This window comes from Olea europaea, unplaced genomic scaffold (assembly GCF_002742605.1).
Source record: "Olea europaea var. sylvestris unplaced genomic scaffold, O_europaea_v1 scaffold2176, whole genome shotgun sequence".
Lineage (NCBI taxonomy): Eukaryota > Viridiplantae > Streptophyta > Magnoliopsida > Lamiales > Oleaceae > Olea > Olea europaea.
In genome coordinates, this window is record NW_019239759.1 from 19,731 (window position 1) to 38,639 (window position 18,909).

The following is an 18,909-nucleotide window of genomic DNA, read 5'->3' on the forward strand; positions in this document are numbered from 1 at the left end:
TGGACATCTCACATATGTCTAATGAATGCTGAAATTTCCGAATGAACTTGAATCTTAAAATTTTTTCAAGCTTGTATCTATACTTTAACTTTAAGCACCCATTGGAAGCCTTGAAATGCAATATTCGTATGTGGTTTGGTGATGGGGAGACATTAATAGTGTCTTCTTCGGCCTTGAATATTTTTGTATGCTGCATTCGATTAAAGCTTCAGGAATACATATCCAAATGTTCACGACGGGTTTACCTATTGGCCACTTCAATGAGGTATAAAATTTGGGAAAAATTGAGGGTTAAAATTCTTTTAAGCTGCCCTAATGTCTGAAATTAGTTTCTGCTTTGGAGAAGAGCATTTCTTCCAAATATGAAAATTGAATTATGGAGATGGTGGAGAGGTAGACATTTGAACATGGAAGAAGTTAACTCGATGACTTAGACCTTTTCTGCCTTTGAAAAAAGGCATTCTTAACCATCCAAAAACACTTGTATTGAAGGCCACAAATCATGGAACTGATTTGGAAAGGATTAAGTACTGAGACTCGAGACATAGAAACCAGTATCTATTGATTATTGAATAGCTAGATTTAGTAATCTGTGGCTTTTCCTTTGTTTTTAATCAACATAAACCTAAGTAATTCCACGACTGGGAGATGTGACCACATGAGAAGCGCATATGAAAAGACCTTTAATTTACTGATCAAGCATATCTGGAAGTTGATTATCAAAAATGTAATTGGCAGCTGCAACATGCAGTCATCTCAAATATTGAGTTAATTTTCTGAAGTTGTGACTTTGGCTTATTCATGCCATTATTGGTTTGGTACTAGAAGCCGTTCCTCTGTTGGCATTTAAGAATTAATACTGGATTCAACTGTTAATGTCAAGAATGGAAACTCATAAAATGAATAACATAGAATCCGAAGGCTGCTGCATATTAAGATAATTACGGTTTCATTGATTTTATATCTATAAGGTAGCATGGTATGTGGACATTGGACATCTGGTAGATTACTGTTTTATGTTGTGCATAGCTTTGTCAAACCACGGGGGTCAAAAATTCAGATTCTGTGGGGGCGGGCGGGAATTTAAGGTCTTTTTATTCAATGAAGCAGTATTCTTGTCCATTGGTTTTTCTCGTGGCATTGTAGTTATTGCCATGCCTAATCTTCATTTGAACCATTCAGAACATTTCTGTCCAATAATCACTTTTAGTATCTAAATAAACTTCTTATTTGTTGATTCGTCAAAGCTTTGGCATGTAGGAGCCTGTCTTACTACCATTTGACAATAATATCTGAATCTTAACAGCAAGAAAGGGAAAAGGCTATGGTTAATGAAATGATCGCAAAGCTTACAACTGTGTGCTGGGACAAATGCATCACAGGCACTCCTGGGAGCAAGTTCAGTTCTAGTGAGTCGTCTTGTCTCACCAACTGTGCTCAACGTTACATGGATATGAGTCTCATCATTATGAAACGCTTCCAGAACATGCAGTGAAGTTGGACCACCGTCTCATCAGAAGTGGGAGAGTTATCCTTGATCCCAAAAGTGCATTGTTAGTAATCTTTTCAAATTTTCGTTTCGGTGCTACTCAATTCGTCATTAGTGAGATGTTGGTGATATTTCTGCTAGTATTGTTACTAATTGATAATTTTCTTTTCAACCGAAAGGGCTGCATCTTACAAGCTTTTACCTTCGTCGCCTTACTAAGGCCTTGTTTGTTATGATTTTTGAGAAGTTAAAAGGAACTTTTAAGTTCCAAAAGCTACTGTTGGACTCGTTAGTTTAATTTTATGAAAGTAGTTCTTCTAGTTAGAAGAGCTTTTAGAAGAAATTGATTCAATGTGACTTCTTCTAAAAGTACTTTGGGGGTAGGAATTTTTTTTTTAAAAAAAAAATTAGTTTTCAAATAAAAATTAAGGTAGCTTCTACAGGAAATAAAAGTAAAAATCATACTGAATGGGTCCTAAATGTATTGCAAAGAAATTATTTGCATTTTGTAGTTTAGTTGGTGTACGTGGAACATATTGATGCAGCTTGATTCGATAAATAAATGACAAAACATAAAAAATGACCTAAAAAAACGTTGATTCTTGCAAAGAATACATAATTCTTGATCTTGATTTTTTCGATAAGTTGAAACATTGGAAGAAAATCTCACTAGTTTTTTTTTTTTCTAATCAAAAGCTACTGAGTGCTTGTTTGGTATAGATTTTAAGCTAATTAAAATCAATTTTTTGACTGTTATTTCACTATTTCAGTCGTTATTTTTGAATTATTTTCTCACAAATAAGATTCATTTTATCTCTAACTGTCAAAAAATAAATAATCAAAATTCCTACCAAACAAGCACCGTTAAGGCTTATCACTCTTATTTAAAACAAGATAATTATAGCAATTAAAATTTGATTAATGACTAAAATTTGGATACTGACGAAAATTAAAATGCCCTAATCCGAATTAAATTCCGATTTTTATTAAAGAAACACTAACTAAAAAGTAATTAAGGATTCCTAATTTCAAATGAAATATAAAACATGAATAAAAATTATATAAATTAATTTAAAACAAACCATTTACTCAATTTTCATCATATATCCAAACACCACGAGAAATGCGCAATGAATGTAAATGCAGTAAAGCTTAGCACGGACATCAATTTCGACAAATGTTATAAAATCTGATCTCAATTTTATTTTTATTTTTTTTAAATTGTCCAATGAATTTTTGACACGTGCCCTGATTTTTTAAATCATGTCATTGACTCTGTTTGTGTAATAAAATTGAATGAAAAATGATAACTGAAGAACCAGGTCAAGGTCAGATTAACCGGTTCTTGATTGAATGGTCTGGTTGGTCGATTTTCATCTGATTTTTAACTTGTGGTTCTGGGCTATGATCATGCAACTGGTTCCTGAATTTTTTCGTCCAACCTAGAGGGCTAGATGGGTTCTCAAAACTCTGTGATAAGAGAGATTGTCACATTAAAAATTAGGTATATGTGTGTAGGCACACGTACATTTGGCGAATTACAAAGCAACTGGATTCTCTTAAGAAATGAATACATTATATGCACATTAGCACACTTCAATACCGTTGGGAACAGCATGTTCCAATGGAAACAATTGCAAGCACCTCACTATTATCATTCTCTGGTCTCTTTACCTTTGTGTCATTTTCTCCAGTTCAATTTACAGCAACATTAACATGCTATTGCCAGTTTTTTGTCAAGTTCTAGCTATTGGCAAGAGTTATCCGATTGGAGTCTCCAGCTCCCGATGCCATAGGAAATACTTCGGGCGAGATATCCCAGCTCCCACTTCTCCTTCCCCAACTAGATCGCCTTCGTCCATCTATTGTCTCAGAACGAGTAACTCTGCTTAGCTCTGAGGATGCTACATCAAGCTCAGCATCTTTATCTTCACTGTCCTTGGGTCTATAATGTCTTTGATATTCACTTTCACTAGCTAACGCCTCATTCCACCCTGGCTTCCTTCCGATTTCTCTGTCGTCTTCGATTTTTTCCATTTTTAAGTGGCTTCTCAAGTTTTGAACAGCAAAACTGTTGACTACTGAAGGTTGTAAGGCAGGTTCTTTCATCACCTTTGCTCTGAATTTGTTCTTGGATGCAGGCATACTGCTGCAGAATATCTCCATAAAGTTTTGAACCACTCCTTTATTATACGGGTTATCCCGTCTGTCATACCGATATCTAAAATTCTCATACGTCGACTGCAGAGCAAATAAAATACCATATGTTACAAAAGGTTTTAGATCATGCAACTTGGAAACCACAAGGAAAAATCAGGACATCTTTATTACACAAAACTGACAGCACTATGCAGGACAAAGAACAAGATATTTTCTTTTTATTGCTTAATGGACAATCCAGCATACCAAATGTGCCATCGAGGTACCCACGCTTTAACTTTGAGTGAATTACCCAAATGGTCATTAAACTTTGCAAAAAAATTTTACGGGATCACTGAACTTTTAAAATCATTCAATTCATCACTGAACTTTACAAAAAATTTCTACGGGATCATTGAACTTTAAAAATCACCCCATTCATCAGGTTTTCACAGGGTCACTACATACCAAATGTTCCATCGAGGTACCCGTGCTTTAACTTTGAGTGAATTACCCAAATGGTTATTGAACTTTGCAAAACGTTTCCATGGGGTCACTGAATTTTAAAAGTCACCAAATTCATCACTGAACTTTGCAAAAAAAATTTACAGGGTCATTGAACTTTAAAAATCACCCCATTCATCAGGTTTAAAAAATCTTTTGCAAAGTTTAGTGATGAACTAGGTGATTTTTAAAGTTCAGTGACCTCATGAAATTTTTTTGTAAAGTTTAGTGATGAATTATATGATTTTTAAAGTTCAGTGACCCCATGGAAACCTTTTACAAAAATCAGTGACTATTTGGGTAATTCACCCCTTTAACTTTAAAGTGACGGATGTCAAGAACAAAACCAATTTACAGTACAAAAGAATCAGTGCATTACCTGGTTTGTACTGATGAGGTAGAGATGGAAAATTGAAAGGCCACCAACAAACCAGACTGCTAAAAATGTATAAATAACTAGTACAATGGAGGCAGGGGTCTTGGCCATTGCTTTCCATATTGAGGTGTGTTCATTATCCATTATCCTTCTTATATACACCCAGCAAAAGGCATGAACGTAAAAGCAAAGAAGAGTTGTTGAGAAGACAAACATGAAGAAGAACCGATAGTTTCTCTGCATCGAGAATACGAGAAAAAGAGATCAGCAACTTAATTCAACGAGCTTTTAGCTTTCACATAACGTAGTCTTATTGAAAGAGAAATTCTATTAGATGGAAGAGAAAGGAAGACCGGCAATAATCACAAAGATGATTCTTCCAAACAAAAGTAATAAATTTCTTTAAAATCGGATAAGTACACGAGGCTTAAGAAGTCATATAATTAGAATAGTAGATCATTCTTATGGGAATCTTATTATCATGATAGCAGAAAACCGTTAACATGTGAATAATTAGGATTTCTTCATTGCAAGAGCCAAAATACATTGGTTATTCTCATTAATAAATCAGTGATTTCTGTTAAATTAATTCGAGTACTGCCACTACTTTCTGAATTGGCGCCTTTCAAATGCTCCCAACTCTTCATAGTTAACAGATATGTTAATATTAGCTGTCTTGACTTCCAAAGCTATCCACAGTGAAGAAGTATACACATAAAAGTCGCTACATCTGAAGTGAAAGAAAAATCAAGACTGAACTGTAACAGGTGTAAATATTTCATCAAATCTCACAATTGAGACATATTCTTGAAGTACCAACAAAGGTACCAAACTTGCTGGTATTTACATTTTCACTTGCTAAATCTAACCCACTAGATTTTCAGAGTAAGTCTCTTCCATGTTCATGGTTCAATAACAATGGCAACGGGGAGGGATAAAGAAATTGAACGTGTTAAAAATACAATAGAAATTTCTAGGGATATTTTTTAATGAAGTTTAAAAACATTGTTAGAACTCCCAAAAAGATAATCATGGACTAAGTTGGATGAAAACCAAAAAGGATAGTGAGTCATGTAAACAACTAGAGGAAGGAGGGGACTAGGAAGTCCACAAAGGAACATCATTAGATAGCCATCACCACAGGTTCCCTTTGTGACCACAACCATAACTTAAAAGCCATCATCAACAACAGTCATCACACAACAGGCACTGATTAACTTGGCATCCATATCGAGCTTGTGAGTTTGCACAGAGCACATTTATCTATTAAAGACAGATGAAACAAAAGGCTTCATTTTTGCTGAAAATTGACAGTGTTGACAATCTTCATGTTTCTTTCCTTTGATTTTGATACTTTTGGAGATTGAGATTAGATGAGGGAGAAGTGGTGGTGATAGCGGTAGGTATCTGATGGTTGTGACTGGTGATTTCATATAAGGCAGGGTTTGGGAATTGGGAGGCTGGTGGTGAGGACTGAGCTAGGATGAAGGTCTAAGTGGATGGGGAAACAAACAAACAGAGGAAGGAACATAGGGAGGGACAGAGGAAGCTAGGAGACCAGTACATGGGAGGACAGATAATTTTCTATGCAACACGGACCTTCTTTAATTAATGGCTGTACTACAACCAGAACAGTCTGCATGCCCTTATGTAAGGGCACAAGCAACAAACAAACCAGGTTTAACCAAAACTGTATCAGAAATTTACAAATCCCTTTACATCCAATTGTTGCTAAGCAACAGTGAACAAAAACAGAAAAAACAACCTTCTTTCTTTATGACACGTGTGAATGAGAAAATCAATCATCCAACCGGACCAAAATAATTATCACAACTTGAAAGAATAGATAGAATGGATAGCTGTCGATGTCCAAGAGGAAATAGGTAAAACATTTTTATTCAGGATTAGTTTGATGCGTATAACAAGTGATAAAATCATAAAAAGAAAACTTACCAATCCAATACATTGTCCAACCCAGGGGCAGTGATGGTCAAATCGTTCCACACAGTTATTGCAAATTGAACAGTGAGAGCAGCGTGGAGGCCTATATAGCATACACGTATCACAATATTTGACCTTCACAGTAACTCCATTAACGATTACATCTTTTATGCGAGGCAAATGTTGTGTTTGACCAGGCCCATGTTCCGGGTGACCATTACTTTCCGGTTCTGGAGGATGAGCATTGCGAGGAATAATACCAGGATCTCTCCCAGAAGTTAGGAGGAGAAGAACTAACGCCTGTAAAACAGATACATGGAATGAAGTTTGATTGGTATCCTATAATAAAAAGGATGCAGATAATAATCAAAAATTAATTCTTGCATATCAGGATGCACTTAATAATGTAGAGTTATTTGACTAGTTCTTTGCCATCTAGATAACGAGTTAGAAGGTGTTAGCCATGTTAAAAGGTTAAAAAGAGGGAGACCTGCAATAGTCAGGATTCTCAATTTTGATGTTTAAATGTTGACGCCTGAAACTATCAGTCTATCACTATGCTACGGTGACTCTCTAAATGGTTCTTGCTTTTTCTCTCAGTGACCACAGGAAGATCATCCAGATTTGCATGGGGCAGTTGAAAGCTATTGCTTAGATAAGTGCAGAGCCTTTTGTTAACGATTTGGATCCGTCCCAGTGCAGTGGCAGAGCATCTCTTCATCTAAGAAGGTCAAACTTGAATCCTAAAATGCCAATTACTTCTTCTTTTCTTGTTACAATTTGACCTTTTTTCCCCCAAAAACCAAGAAATAAGAACATGCACCATGGATCACACCATCTGGAAGAAACAACCAAGGTACACACCCGAGCAATTATGACGTTGATTGTAGCAGCAAAAGAGGTCTAGGCGTAGATCTAATAAGTCAAGCATTCAAGGTGGCATGTGAAGTGAAGACCATAAAACTTCATCTGTCATGAACTTTCTTATCTGTAGTTTTCAAATCCTAAGGTAGTTATTCAATCTGCAGGGTCACTTACAAGGATATGCATGTATGAAACCAAGTCAGTGGTGACCAGCCTCATTGGACACTTGTGCACTTCCCTGTTTTCTTCAAGCAAGATAACCACAGTAATTGGTTCGTGCATCATAGTTCAAAGCCAGAATATTACTATAGTAGCTACTTCATTTATCTCAAACTGAATGCATATCCTTTTTGAGATGTCCCAAAATAAGCCTATTTTCCCAAGTGCACTCATTTTCAAATCGAACATTTCTAAACTACCTTTTTTAAACAGTACAGTAATTAAAAAACATGGCCCCCCCTTATCAAGAATCAACCCACTTCAAGAAATTACGACAATAAGGCCCACAATTTTCACTTTAGTTCATATATCTATATGCAAGATGGAAATGCAAGAAAAATTAATGTACTTTTAACATTTTCTCAAATTACTCATATCAAGGTGAAACTAGAGTATTCATTACTCATTCAATGGCATAAACAAGGGCAAGTTTGAACTTTTTACAGGAGGTCATACTTTACATGACATTGCTAGCAAATTTTCAGAATTGTCAAGCCATGTTCAGAGACAACAATTCACATTCTCGTTCTATATTGTGGACAACGGAAACCTGGCATCTCAAGAGCAAGATATCTGATGGTTATATAGCATAATAGCAGTATGTATGTGTGTGTGTGTGTGTGTGTGTGTGTGTGTGTGTGTGTGTGTGTGTGTGTGTGTGTGTGTGTGTGTATATATATATATATATATATATATATATAGCCCAATTGAATTTCTCAACAATTTTTATTAATTCTTCATCATTAATTTTGTAAGCATTGAAACAAGGTTGGACTGGACAATCTGTCCATTTTCTGGGAACAGGAACAAAAGCTACGGACAATTTTTCAGAGGAAAAAGAGAGAGGGCCACTTCCATCAAAACCATGAATCAAAATGGATGGATCACACTTTTCACTATCTGACGAATAACCATTCAAGGACACACGAAACATCATGACTTGTATTTTGATATGCTACAGTATACATGTAGGCCTAGTTCAGTGGAACTCTTAACATGAATTCTCCAGATCTGAAGGCCATTATAATCTTAAATCCAAACCCGTACTTATCCAATACTTTTTCCCCTATACAAGAATAGCACAACTGTGTCACCACAATCTTTTTTATCCTTGAAAAATGGCCAAAAGTCACCCAAAATTACTCCAATATCTGCAGTCACATACGAAGCTCCTGACAACCCCAGTTCGTTTTAGAACAGCTTTACCTAAACATGACAGTGCTAAATGGTGAGTTCTAAGAATTTTTGTCGAAGTTTTACCACTTTCCGCCAGCCTCTTCTTTAAGGCACAGAAATCGTCGTTGTTCAACTGAAGGTAGCTACTAGCTATAAATAGAAACAGTATTTTTTATTTTTATTTTTATTTTTATTTTGGTTCAGTATTAACACAGCAATAACATGTAGAAATGGATCTTACAGGAGAACATGGACCAACATGGGTGTCCCTACATATTCCAACCTAACTTATTGGTAACCAAAGACAGCTGATTAATCCTGTTTGATTTTGCTAAAAAATTGATCTTTAGTAGATTTTGATAGAAGTTGAAAATATGTGAGGTTGAAAAGTTGATGAAGACTGTGGATCCCATTAATGTGTAATTAAAATTAATTTTTAACTTTGACTTGTAATTTTTATTAACTTTTTTAGCTAAAGGAAAGAAAATTCAAAAAACTCCGAAGGAATTATGGCGAAGTGGATTCAGACAATAGACCAAGGAAAGTAAGGAGATTTATCCAGTGAAAAGAAATCAGATAGAACATAGCCACAACTGATGTCTGCTAAACTGTCAGAATAACAATTCAGAACTATATCCACAGAAATAAGCAAAAAGAAAGACTATGCCACGTAATATGATCTCCATCAATGCTCTCAGAGTCAACGTATATCGACGTCAATAAATATCTTGAAAAAATTAACTAGTAGCTTACTTGGTCTAGTTAGAAATGCCCATTTGTTAATAAAACTGAAAGAAAATAGAAATTAGATGACAGGAAATAAATCGTATCTTCATCTCAAAGTAGCAAGTCAAACATCACATAGTTCTACAGAGCTTTACATTGTTGATTCAAAAGAACTAAGAAATTAACTACTACAAATTTTGGAGACGTGACAATTGTGAGATTTCAGTTAAGCCCTTAAACAATCAAATCAAATATAAAATTATCTAAACTGAAAACTGGAGGACTTACATATAGCGTGAAAATGACGGCTACAACCATAATTAAAATTCCCCAATTGCCAGTAAAATCATCCATCAGTTTTCTTGCAACAAAGACGCAAAAAACAGAGATAGGAGCAACTATCAGAACTATTGTTAGAAAGACTGATCTTACATCTGGCCCAAAAATCAACCTTCCCCCGAGACAAAATATCTGCACGATGAAAATATGAATATTATAGGAAAAACACAGAAAACGGAACTATACCGTACAGCCCAAACATTAGAAAGAGCGCAGAAACGCAATTTGGCCAATACATTAACATAATTAGGAGAGCCTGCGGTAGGTAAGCAGAAAAATTCATTCCCCAAAATGTTCATGCATAAGTAGGATTTCAGCTAATGCCATCCTAAAGCAAGATCTACGCACAAATAATACCTAACTTCAAAATTCCATTTCTTTTCTCTTTTCCTTTCGAATTTAATAAATAGTACCCCCAATTTTTTATATATTTTTCTAATCCATACAGGAGCTTATTTTTGTCTAAAGTGCAGTTCTACAAAATGATCATGTTTACTTCAAGTTTAAGTAGTAAAATTTTCAGAACCACCACTAACAAAGAATAAGCAAACTTTCCTTTATGCAAATTTTGTTTTGTTTTTGTAGAACAAATTAATACGATAACTTCATCATTAGATCTCTTTCCATCATTCAAGTTTTTAAAAATGGAAACATAACTTTCTGTGAAAAAAATGAATCTTTATACATACATATCAATTGAATCTCAGCTATAAAGCTTCAATTCTGCTATGTTTTATGCCGATTTTAAGGATCCGATAAAGATTCAAAATCTTAGCTATGTCGAGAAGCATTAATAATAAATTTGAAATTTACTTAAAATATAAAGATACATCTAAGAGCCCGATCGTAAAACCTTCTTTTCGCTGCAACTAGAGGAATTACTGATCCTAAAAAATTGATATTTTTAACCAAATAATAGGAACCCATTCAATTTTCTTTAAAATGTAAACAGGAGAGCAGCATAAAAAAGGGGGAAAAAGAGTGATAAAAATTACATTACTGCCTTTCCAGGTTTGGTAAGTCCGCAGCATCGCCGGCGCCGCACCATTATACTCGTCACTCTCCGGCACCGTCACCCCATTCATTTCTCTCTCTAAAATTGCTTCTTTCAATTTGATTCCCTGCCTATAAAATTGAAATGTGATGATAGAAAGAAAAAAAGTAATAGAGTATTAAAAAATACTATAAGAAGGCGGCTGTTTTGAGTATGTTGTGCTGTAGAGTTGACTTTGACCAGTTTTATGCGGAACACGCGGATGGACTGCACCAGAATTAACAATAAACCCCACCGACGAGACGACAGAGGTAAGTGGTGGTGCCGACGAAGTGGAAGAGGTAATTGGAATTGAACCTTACCGTCCTTACAGTTACAATAACATTTACACAAACTTTGACATTTTATTCTTGAGATCTTACATAAATTCTTATATAATTCTATTATCTACAAGTATTATTCAAGATTTTGTACACATTAGAACTCTTTATACATAAAATCTTGACAATTTATGCCAAGGTAAAAGAGATTCAACCAAAATGGTAATTTTTAGAATTATTTCTTTTGACAATATCATATTATCAAGTATATATTTGACTACTTTTTGAACAATGTTTGTTCGTTCTAAAATGAAGTTGATATATCTAAAATGTCATTTTAAAGAAAAAGTTGAAAAAATTTTCTACAATAAATTATAATTACTTTGCTCTAGGTAAATTATAAGAATATAAATTGACACATTTAATACATAGCTCATTCGACATGATTTAAATTTTACATATAACATTTACTTATTTTATCTATGAGCGGTATTATTTTTCTGAATATATTTTTTTAGATGAATTATCTATGTACAACTAAATATCAAATGTTTAGAAGGAATATTCCAAAATTATTTCGAAATATTTATGATAATTAATATATTTGATTAACATAACAATCTATTATTAATGGATTGTTAATAATAAAATTTTTGAAATATTAAAATTTTAAATGTATATATTTTGAAATATTTATGATAATTAATATATTTGATCAACATAACAATCTATTTTTAATGGATTGTTAATAATAAAATTATTTTTAATGTTTTTAATGGATTAATGCTTTACTATTTTTAACTATGTTTTATTTAAATTGTAAAATGTACATGTATATATTTAACATTTTTTTTTTTAGTTTATAAAGCCTCTAATTTATCTGGCCTAATTAATCCAAAAGTATTTTCCTAAATCATTCCTCATATATTCATCAAAAAAATTTATGAGCTTTGACTTGAACTTAGAGTTTTTCATAGTCAAAATCAAGCGTATGTTGATGGCAACATCGCAAATGTTATATAAAACTTTTAGTGAATCCATAGTCTATCTAGTTACGGGATTGTACTCAATAGTCCATCAATTCATTTTTTCGTAGGGCATATCTCACACTTCTTCCAATTTTTTTTGTTAGGTTATAACAATAGTGTTAGACCTTTAACTAATTGAAAGCACCTATGATTTAGTTTTAAGAACCACAAAATAGTAAGCTAAAATTAAAAAGGTCCTACCGGGAGTCGAACCCAGGTCGCTGGATTCAAAGTCCAGAGTGCTAACCACTACACCATAGAACCATCGCTGAGATGACACTTCCACATTTAATATATAAAACAAACTAACTATGGCCCAAAATTTGTACAATTATGTCAGTCTCTAATATTGTACTTATTTTATTTTACGATAAATATATATGCACAAACAAATGTATATAAAGTAATTTACTTACTCTCACAAATAAGTGGCCTCCCACGTGAATTTAAAAAATGTCAGGTCGTAGCCCCCACCTCCTATTGTGAGTAGTAAATGAAAGATTTTGTAAAAAAAATTTGTAAGTGTAACATGATCCTTTATTTTAAATAGGTATTGTAAACATATGTGGTAAAAGGATTGAGACGTATACTGAATGATATGATCCACGCTAGAACTGTACAATTTGGTTGACAAAGGGGCCATGCCCTTGTTTTTCTCCCTTTAAAACATTACACTTTAGACCCCGTTTGACCTCCATTAATTTCTATTACATTACATTTTTTCTCTTTTATTTTTAACCGTACAATCTTCTATAAAATAAGATTACACGTAAATAAAAAAAATATTTCTTTTTAACCACTCATTTTTCAAAAAAAAAAAAAAACACAATTCCACTAATTTTCATTTCTACAAAATGAGGGTCAAACGAGGCTAATTCTCGTACTCAAAAAAAAAAAATATTTTGCACATAAGTTTAAATTTTTTTCTTACTTTTCAATTACTCATTCTCTAAAAAATTACTATACCAAAACGTCATTTTTTTTTTAAGTAATGGCCATCAAATAGGGGATATATAAATGTGTGAACAGTTCGACTCCTATTATATTCGTTTTATACGTATTATATATGGAATAAAATTGAGATCAAACAGTTTCATAATGAATGAGAGACTAGTGGCTTGTCTAGGCCCATTTTTTCTAAGAACGTATTTTGGAATAATAGATTGATGAAAAATATATAGTTAAAAAATAAGGAAAATTTTCAATTTGCGTATAATATTATTTTATTGAAAAATATGTTGTTAAAAATAAAAAAAAAAGTGTATTATGAAAATAATAGGGATCAAACAAGGCCTAGAATTCCTCTAGAATCCAAGCACACAATTCAAATAAACAATATAGTTGAGCCACTTAAATATTTTCATTACTATTTAATGCTCTAAGATTCTGCTTTTCATATTATCTCGTACTTTCTTCGTTCCATTTATGTAGGCTTACTTTTTTTTTTTTTTGTCTTTATTATATAGTCTCGTTTCTTTATTAAGAACGCCTTGCTTTGTTAATTTACTAATATACTCTTATTTAATTTGTCTAGTTATAACCAATTTTTTCCACTTATTTTTTAAATTGTACAAATATAAATAAGGGTAGACTAGAAAAGTTTTGGCATAAATTACTTTTTCAATAACATTAAATAAGATTTCTTAATTCGTATGAAAAATAAAACCAGCCTATATAAATAAGACGGAATGAGTAGTTGAAAAGGGCATTACGTCATAATGATTTAGAGTTAGTTGTTGTATTACTTCTATTTTGTTTTATTTTATTGAAAATTGTACTTCACGTGTTGAAGAGATGGCGAATACATATGACCACTCTCTAATACCTTTAACTTTTTATATAAGACGGTAATTATGATATTATGGTTGATCAAAAAAATCACGAATTCAAGTCTTGTTTTCACCAATGTTTGAAAATGGCCCAAAAACATTCTATCTAAAATGGAATCTAGTCTCAATGTACAAAATTTAAATGCATTTATAACAATTCAATCTTTTAAATAAATGAACAAAGTCCAACGCATGCTTCAATTGCTTTTTATAAAATTTTTGTACCATGAATCCCCTCTGATATTTCTATGATTAAGATGAAAAACTTGTTCAACAAATTGCACCACCAACACACACAAGTGGCCATTATGCCGTGTATATATTGATGATGACATGGCAACAACTGATTGGTTCTTTGCTGAATAAGATTATATTTAGGGTTTAACCATGGAAGCGCTAAACACTCCCCTAAACTCTAAGGTTGGTGGAAAACCAATTCCCATGGTTTTGGTTGGAATTGGCTTTTCCAGGTTCCATATTTTTTTTTTTTTTTGGCAATAGAAATAAATTCTGTCTACAATTGTAACAAATTTTATTCATTTAATCGATAATTTTCATTAAAAACAAAGCCAAACGACTTTCAATATTTTTCAAATAAAAGATTATATCAATCAAACACATTTAATTGACAATTTTCAGTGAAACAATTTCTAGACAATTCAATTACATGAAATTCATTTTTTTTTTTATCCAAATTCCATTCTTGCAATTAAACGGACCCTAAGTATGAGTTGGAAACCTTAGGCCCAAGTGGATGAGTGGGTGACACGTCAGAAAGAGCCAGTTGGGGCCCACTACTTTGGGTTATTTACCTGCAACAGAACTAAATGGGCTTGGGAAAAAGGAGTGTGTGAATGGTAGAAACCCTCTAAATATGGTTAAGTGGAGCGTTAGGGAAGAAAAAACATTTTGGATTGTCATAGACATCAACAATCTTGAGTTTTTTTTAACAACAGTCAAGAATTAATAAAGAGGCTTTCATTCTACCCCTCCATATAAAAACCGGCAAGACAAGCCGTGCTAATATGACGAACAAACAAGGAACATCAACGTCAATGTGGCTCCATTCAATTGATTTTTTGATACAAAGATAACGTGATTGAAAGTTGTCTCGCATTACACATTTTCTGACGTGTAACATTTGAAATACCAATTAAATTGGTTTTACACTCTTACCACAACCCACCACACTCCACTCCAACCCACGACGCCCTGCCTTGCCCCAGCCCGTCCCATCCCACCGCAAGTTGCATATGATACTTTCACCTTTTCTTCCATGAAATTGACCTAATTCAATGTTCCACCTCCTGTATAAATGAATTAGCACAACTTTGTTAGTCATGTGTGTTTAAAAGCTAATTAATTAGTCCTTCCTTTGAATACAAGTCTGTGTGTAGATTTGTGTGTTTTTCTCAAGTTCCGTCGAAATTCAAAATGAGTCACTTGGCTATCGCATTTGGCATTTTAGGTACAATTAATACAATATCATCTTCTCCTTTTTATTATCTCCCAAATGGTAGCATTTATGCATGTAAGATTATTGAATAAATAATTAATTATACCCTAGATAACATATTTATGATCATAGACAGCACGCCGTGCAATGCATGGTTAATCTTAATAATTTTAATTTGTACAAAATTATATTATGCAATTTAAATATATTTCTTTGTCTTCAATGTGCAGGCAGTATTGTTTCATTCTTGGTTTACCTTTCACCGCTGTATGTGTACCCCTTATATATTTTCATCATTCTTTCTTTTAATTAATTAATATTTTCGCTTATTTTAGCACTCAAAACAACTCATTTTTTATTTTTTTTATGAAATTAACGTTTTTTACAGGTCAATTTTTTTTATCAAATTCACATGAAAAATCAACACAAGGGTTCCAATATGTTCCTTACATAATTGGCTTATTCAGTTCCAAGCTGTGGATATGTTATGTGTTGACCCCATAATATATTGTTAACAGATACCGGACCTATCCGCGTACACGTAAACTTGGTCCAACACACTAAAACACATTGATGGTCTAGAAATAATAGCAAAAAGGGGCGTGGGAGTGACTCAAATGCGCGGGACGAGAACGTTCGGAGTTCGGCGAGATGTTTGCATAACGATTGTACAATAATTATCGATCGATGTTTGTAGAATGCGAGTATGAATTCATGTATATTGCAAGAAGTAAAATGTAAAGAATGTTGTATTTGTTCTTATGTTGAATCTTGCATTACCTTCGTGAGAGATACATGGGGGAGTATTTATAGTGTTACAACTTAGATCGTGACCCTTGATTGGGAGTACACGTGACCTTATTTCGTAAGTTTACATGTCAAATTATAGGTATCACATTTGACTTCCTAGCCTGCTATACATTTATTAATTGGCGGCTCTGCCACTACATTGACAAGACAAGATACTTACACTCTATAATGGGTGGCCCATCAATCAATCAGAAAAGATCCTTGTGTATGATTGGATCTCTAGGGAGGAGTGCAACTTAGAACCTCAAGACCTCGGAGAAGATTGGGCCTCGGCTACAAGATCCCTCGGCATGTTAGCTTCGACGTCAGCACTTGAGCCACGTCAGGCATGGGGCCTCAAATAAGATGCCACGTGGGTTGGAAGAAGTGGGCCATGGGCCCAGTAGGTCGGCCAAGTGTCAATACGTAACAATAATCCCCAAGTCCAAGTATGTTTATTTATGTAATGCGTGGACTTTTATTGTGGTGAAGCGCGTGAGGGTAAAAATTGAGAGAATTTTTTGCACCTCAACTAATAGTCCCCCAAGTCCAAGTATAGATATTTATATCATGGTTGGAGTTGAAAGTGGTGGTGTTACTGTGATTGGAAAAGGTGATGAAGAAGTCTTGAACCTCCCGAGGCTTGCGAAAATGTGGCTGAACTGCGAAGAAGCAGACGAAGAAGTCGAGGCGGTGAGTGGATCGAACCTGTCGAGGCTTGCGAAAATGTGGCTGAACTGCGAAGAAACAGACGAAGAAGCCGAGACGGTGAGTGGACCGAACCTGCTGAGGCTTGTGAAGATGTGGCTGAACTGCGAAGAAGCAGACGAAGAAGTCGAGGCGGTGAGTGGATCGAACCTATCGAGGCTTGCGAAGATGTGGCTGAACTGCGAAGAAGCAGACGAAGAAGCCGAGGCAGTGAAGTGGTTTGACCTGTTGAGGCTTGCGAAGATGTGGCTGAACTGTGAAGAAGCAGACGAAGAAGCCCGGCAGTGAAGTGGATCAAACCTGCCAAGGCTTGTGAAGATGTGGCTAAACTGCGAAGAAACAGACGAAGAAGTCGAGGCAGTGAAGTGGATCGAACCTGCCGAGGCTTGCGAAGATGTGGCTGAACTATGAAGAAACGGACGAAAAACCCAAGGCGGTGAGTGGATCGAACCTGTCGAGGCTTGTGAAGAGATGATTGCATTTGATGTTGGTGCCAATGATTTGATGTTTTGTACATGCTATCAAGAAAAGGCAACCGAGCCGTTTCGACTTCCAAGGCACTACGACTGCTGAATTGAATGTGCAATAATGGCTACAACTGGGGCTTCTAGAAGGAGACACGTTTGGAGAGGTGCGTGGGAGCACATTTGAATTGGAGGCATTGTTTTGAATTCTACGCCTCGGATTCGGTCTGCAATGAAGGGCCCATATTTGATGAGCCTTGATCTGATGGCTGGTGTTCGACCTGGACTTGTATAAAAGGAAAGAGACTTCCATTTTTTGACATTTCTATCTTTGCAATTCTTTGTGTTTGTTGAAAATATCATATTCCGGCGTTGAACCCTTGCTCCGTTCCCTTTTTTCGGCATCCTTCAGTTTTCTTAGTCGATTGCGTAGGTATTTCTTGCGAGAATAACTTGTTTTGCAATCTTTGTCCATTTTCCAATCATATTCTGATATGGAGTCCACTTCGGGTAAGGGCAGTCACTGTCGCGTCGTTTGGGGAATGACAGTTGGTAGGGGAACTCTGAGGTTGACCATTATGCTATGATTGAAGAGCCCGTAGATTATGAGGAGAAGTGGGGTGCGTCCAGGATACCCTCAAATATGACCCAAAAGAGGTTGGGGGAGATAAGGAAGAGGTACTGCATGCCTCATAACATAGAAATGTTATTACCCAAGGCTGATGAAAAGGCTTGTTATCCGAGGCCCGAATGTGTCGCAGTTAGTGAATACTTATTTAAGGTGGGTATGCGTCTTCCTTTGCACCCCTTCTTCAGGGCAGTGCTAAGGAATTTTATGTTGTCGTTGACCCAGGTTTTGCTGAATGGGTGGAGCCAGTTGGTGGGGTCTTACTTCCTGTGGAAAAAAGTGTCGATGGGGGAGGATATGTCTTTGCATGTCTTCCAACCCAGAGTCTTGGACAAAGATAAGTCGAAGGTGTGGTACTCTATTACTCCCTGGAGGTCGCACGCCCCTTTTGTGGTAGAATTGCTTTCTTCCATCAAGGGGTGGAAGGAGTCGTGGTTCTGGGTTTAGGGCAACTGGCTGGCAATAGTTGGGGACAAAGCCTTGGCTTGTACGGTACCGACCCAGTATTACGAAACTCGTGAGTCCGCCAGTCTAAGTTGTACTTTACATTCTGCTGAGCTTTCTGGAATTTTTTGCTAACTGTTGTTGCATGTTTTGTAGACTCGAGTACGAGGTACCAGCTCCATGAAGCAGAGTTTAATGTCATAGAGGACATTTACAAGCGTCTTCTGAAACTTCGCCACTTCGATCATCTCATCGACCGAAGCCGTTATTTCCTTGACTTCGGATTGATGGCTTCTAAGGTTAAGAAGTGCCTATACTTTGTGATGGAAAAGTTTGCTTATTGATGTCAACCTCTGATCTATTGTTCCTTTTTGTTGCAGATAAGTTTAGGAGGAGAGAGTACCCCACCCTTGACATGGCCACCATAATGAAGGACACTTCAATTGTTGGGGCCCGGCCTCTGAAACCTAGGTCAA

At 35.2% G+C, this 18,909-nt stretch overlaps 2 protein-coding genes and 1 non-coding gene across 3 annotated transcripts in view; 1 reads left to right on the top strand and 2 right to left on the bottom strand.

Moving 5' to 3' along the window:
• LOC111380613 (mitochondrial import inner membrane translocase subunit TIM8-like) overlaps positions 1 to 1,787 on the top strand; it is a 2,399-nt gene extending 612 nt beyond the window's left edge. The window contains exon 2 of the mRNA XM_023004227.1: positions 1,307 to 1,787. Within this exon, the coding sequence (XP_022859995.1) occupies positions 1,307 to 1,495 (189 nt within the window). The 3' untranslated portion in view covers positions 1,496 to 1,787. The remainder of the gene's footprint in view (positions 1 to 1,306) is intronic.
• A 1,161-nt stretch (positions 1,788 to 2,948) lies between these two features.
• On the bottom strand, positions 2,949 to 11,170 carry LOC111380612 (probable protein S-acyltransferase 7). Its single transcript, XM_023004226.1, has 5 exons — positions 10,769 to 11,170; positions 9,723 to 9,905; positions 6,462 to 6,749; positions 4,512 to 4,745; positions 2,949 to 3,730 (listed from the first exon to the last, which is right to left on the bottom strand). Exons 1-5 carry the CDS (start codon positions 10,856 to 10,858, stop codon positions 3,233 to 3,235), a joined length of 1,293 nt encoding a protein of 430 aa, XP_022859994.1. The 5' UTR covers positions 10,859 to 11,170; the 3' UTR covers positions 2,949 to 3,232.
• Positions 11,171 to 12,307: 1,137 nt separating this feature from the next.
• Positions 12,308 to 12,379, bottom strand: TRNAQ-UUG. Its single transcript has one exon. It is a non-coding gene; the product is annotated as a tRNA-Gln (tRNA).
• Between the last annotated feature and the right edge of the window lie 6,530 nt (positions 12,380 to 18,909).

Excerpts from the sequence above, each read along its gene's own strand:
- LOC111380612 (XM_023004226.1), bottom strand. The coding sequence starts at position 10,858 with ATGAATGGGGTGACGGTGCCGGAGAGTGACGAGTATAATGGTGCGGCG. Across the intron at positions 6,750-9,722 it reads CCGTCATTTTCACGCTATAT|GCGTTAGTTCTTCTCCTCCT; the intron begins GTAAGTCCTCCA and ends TCTGTTTTACAG. Across the intron at positions 4,746-6,461 it reads TTGGACAATGTATTGGATTG|AGAAACTATCGGTTCTTCTT; the intron begins GTAAGTTTTCTT and ends TTCTCGATGCAG.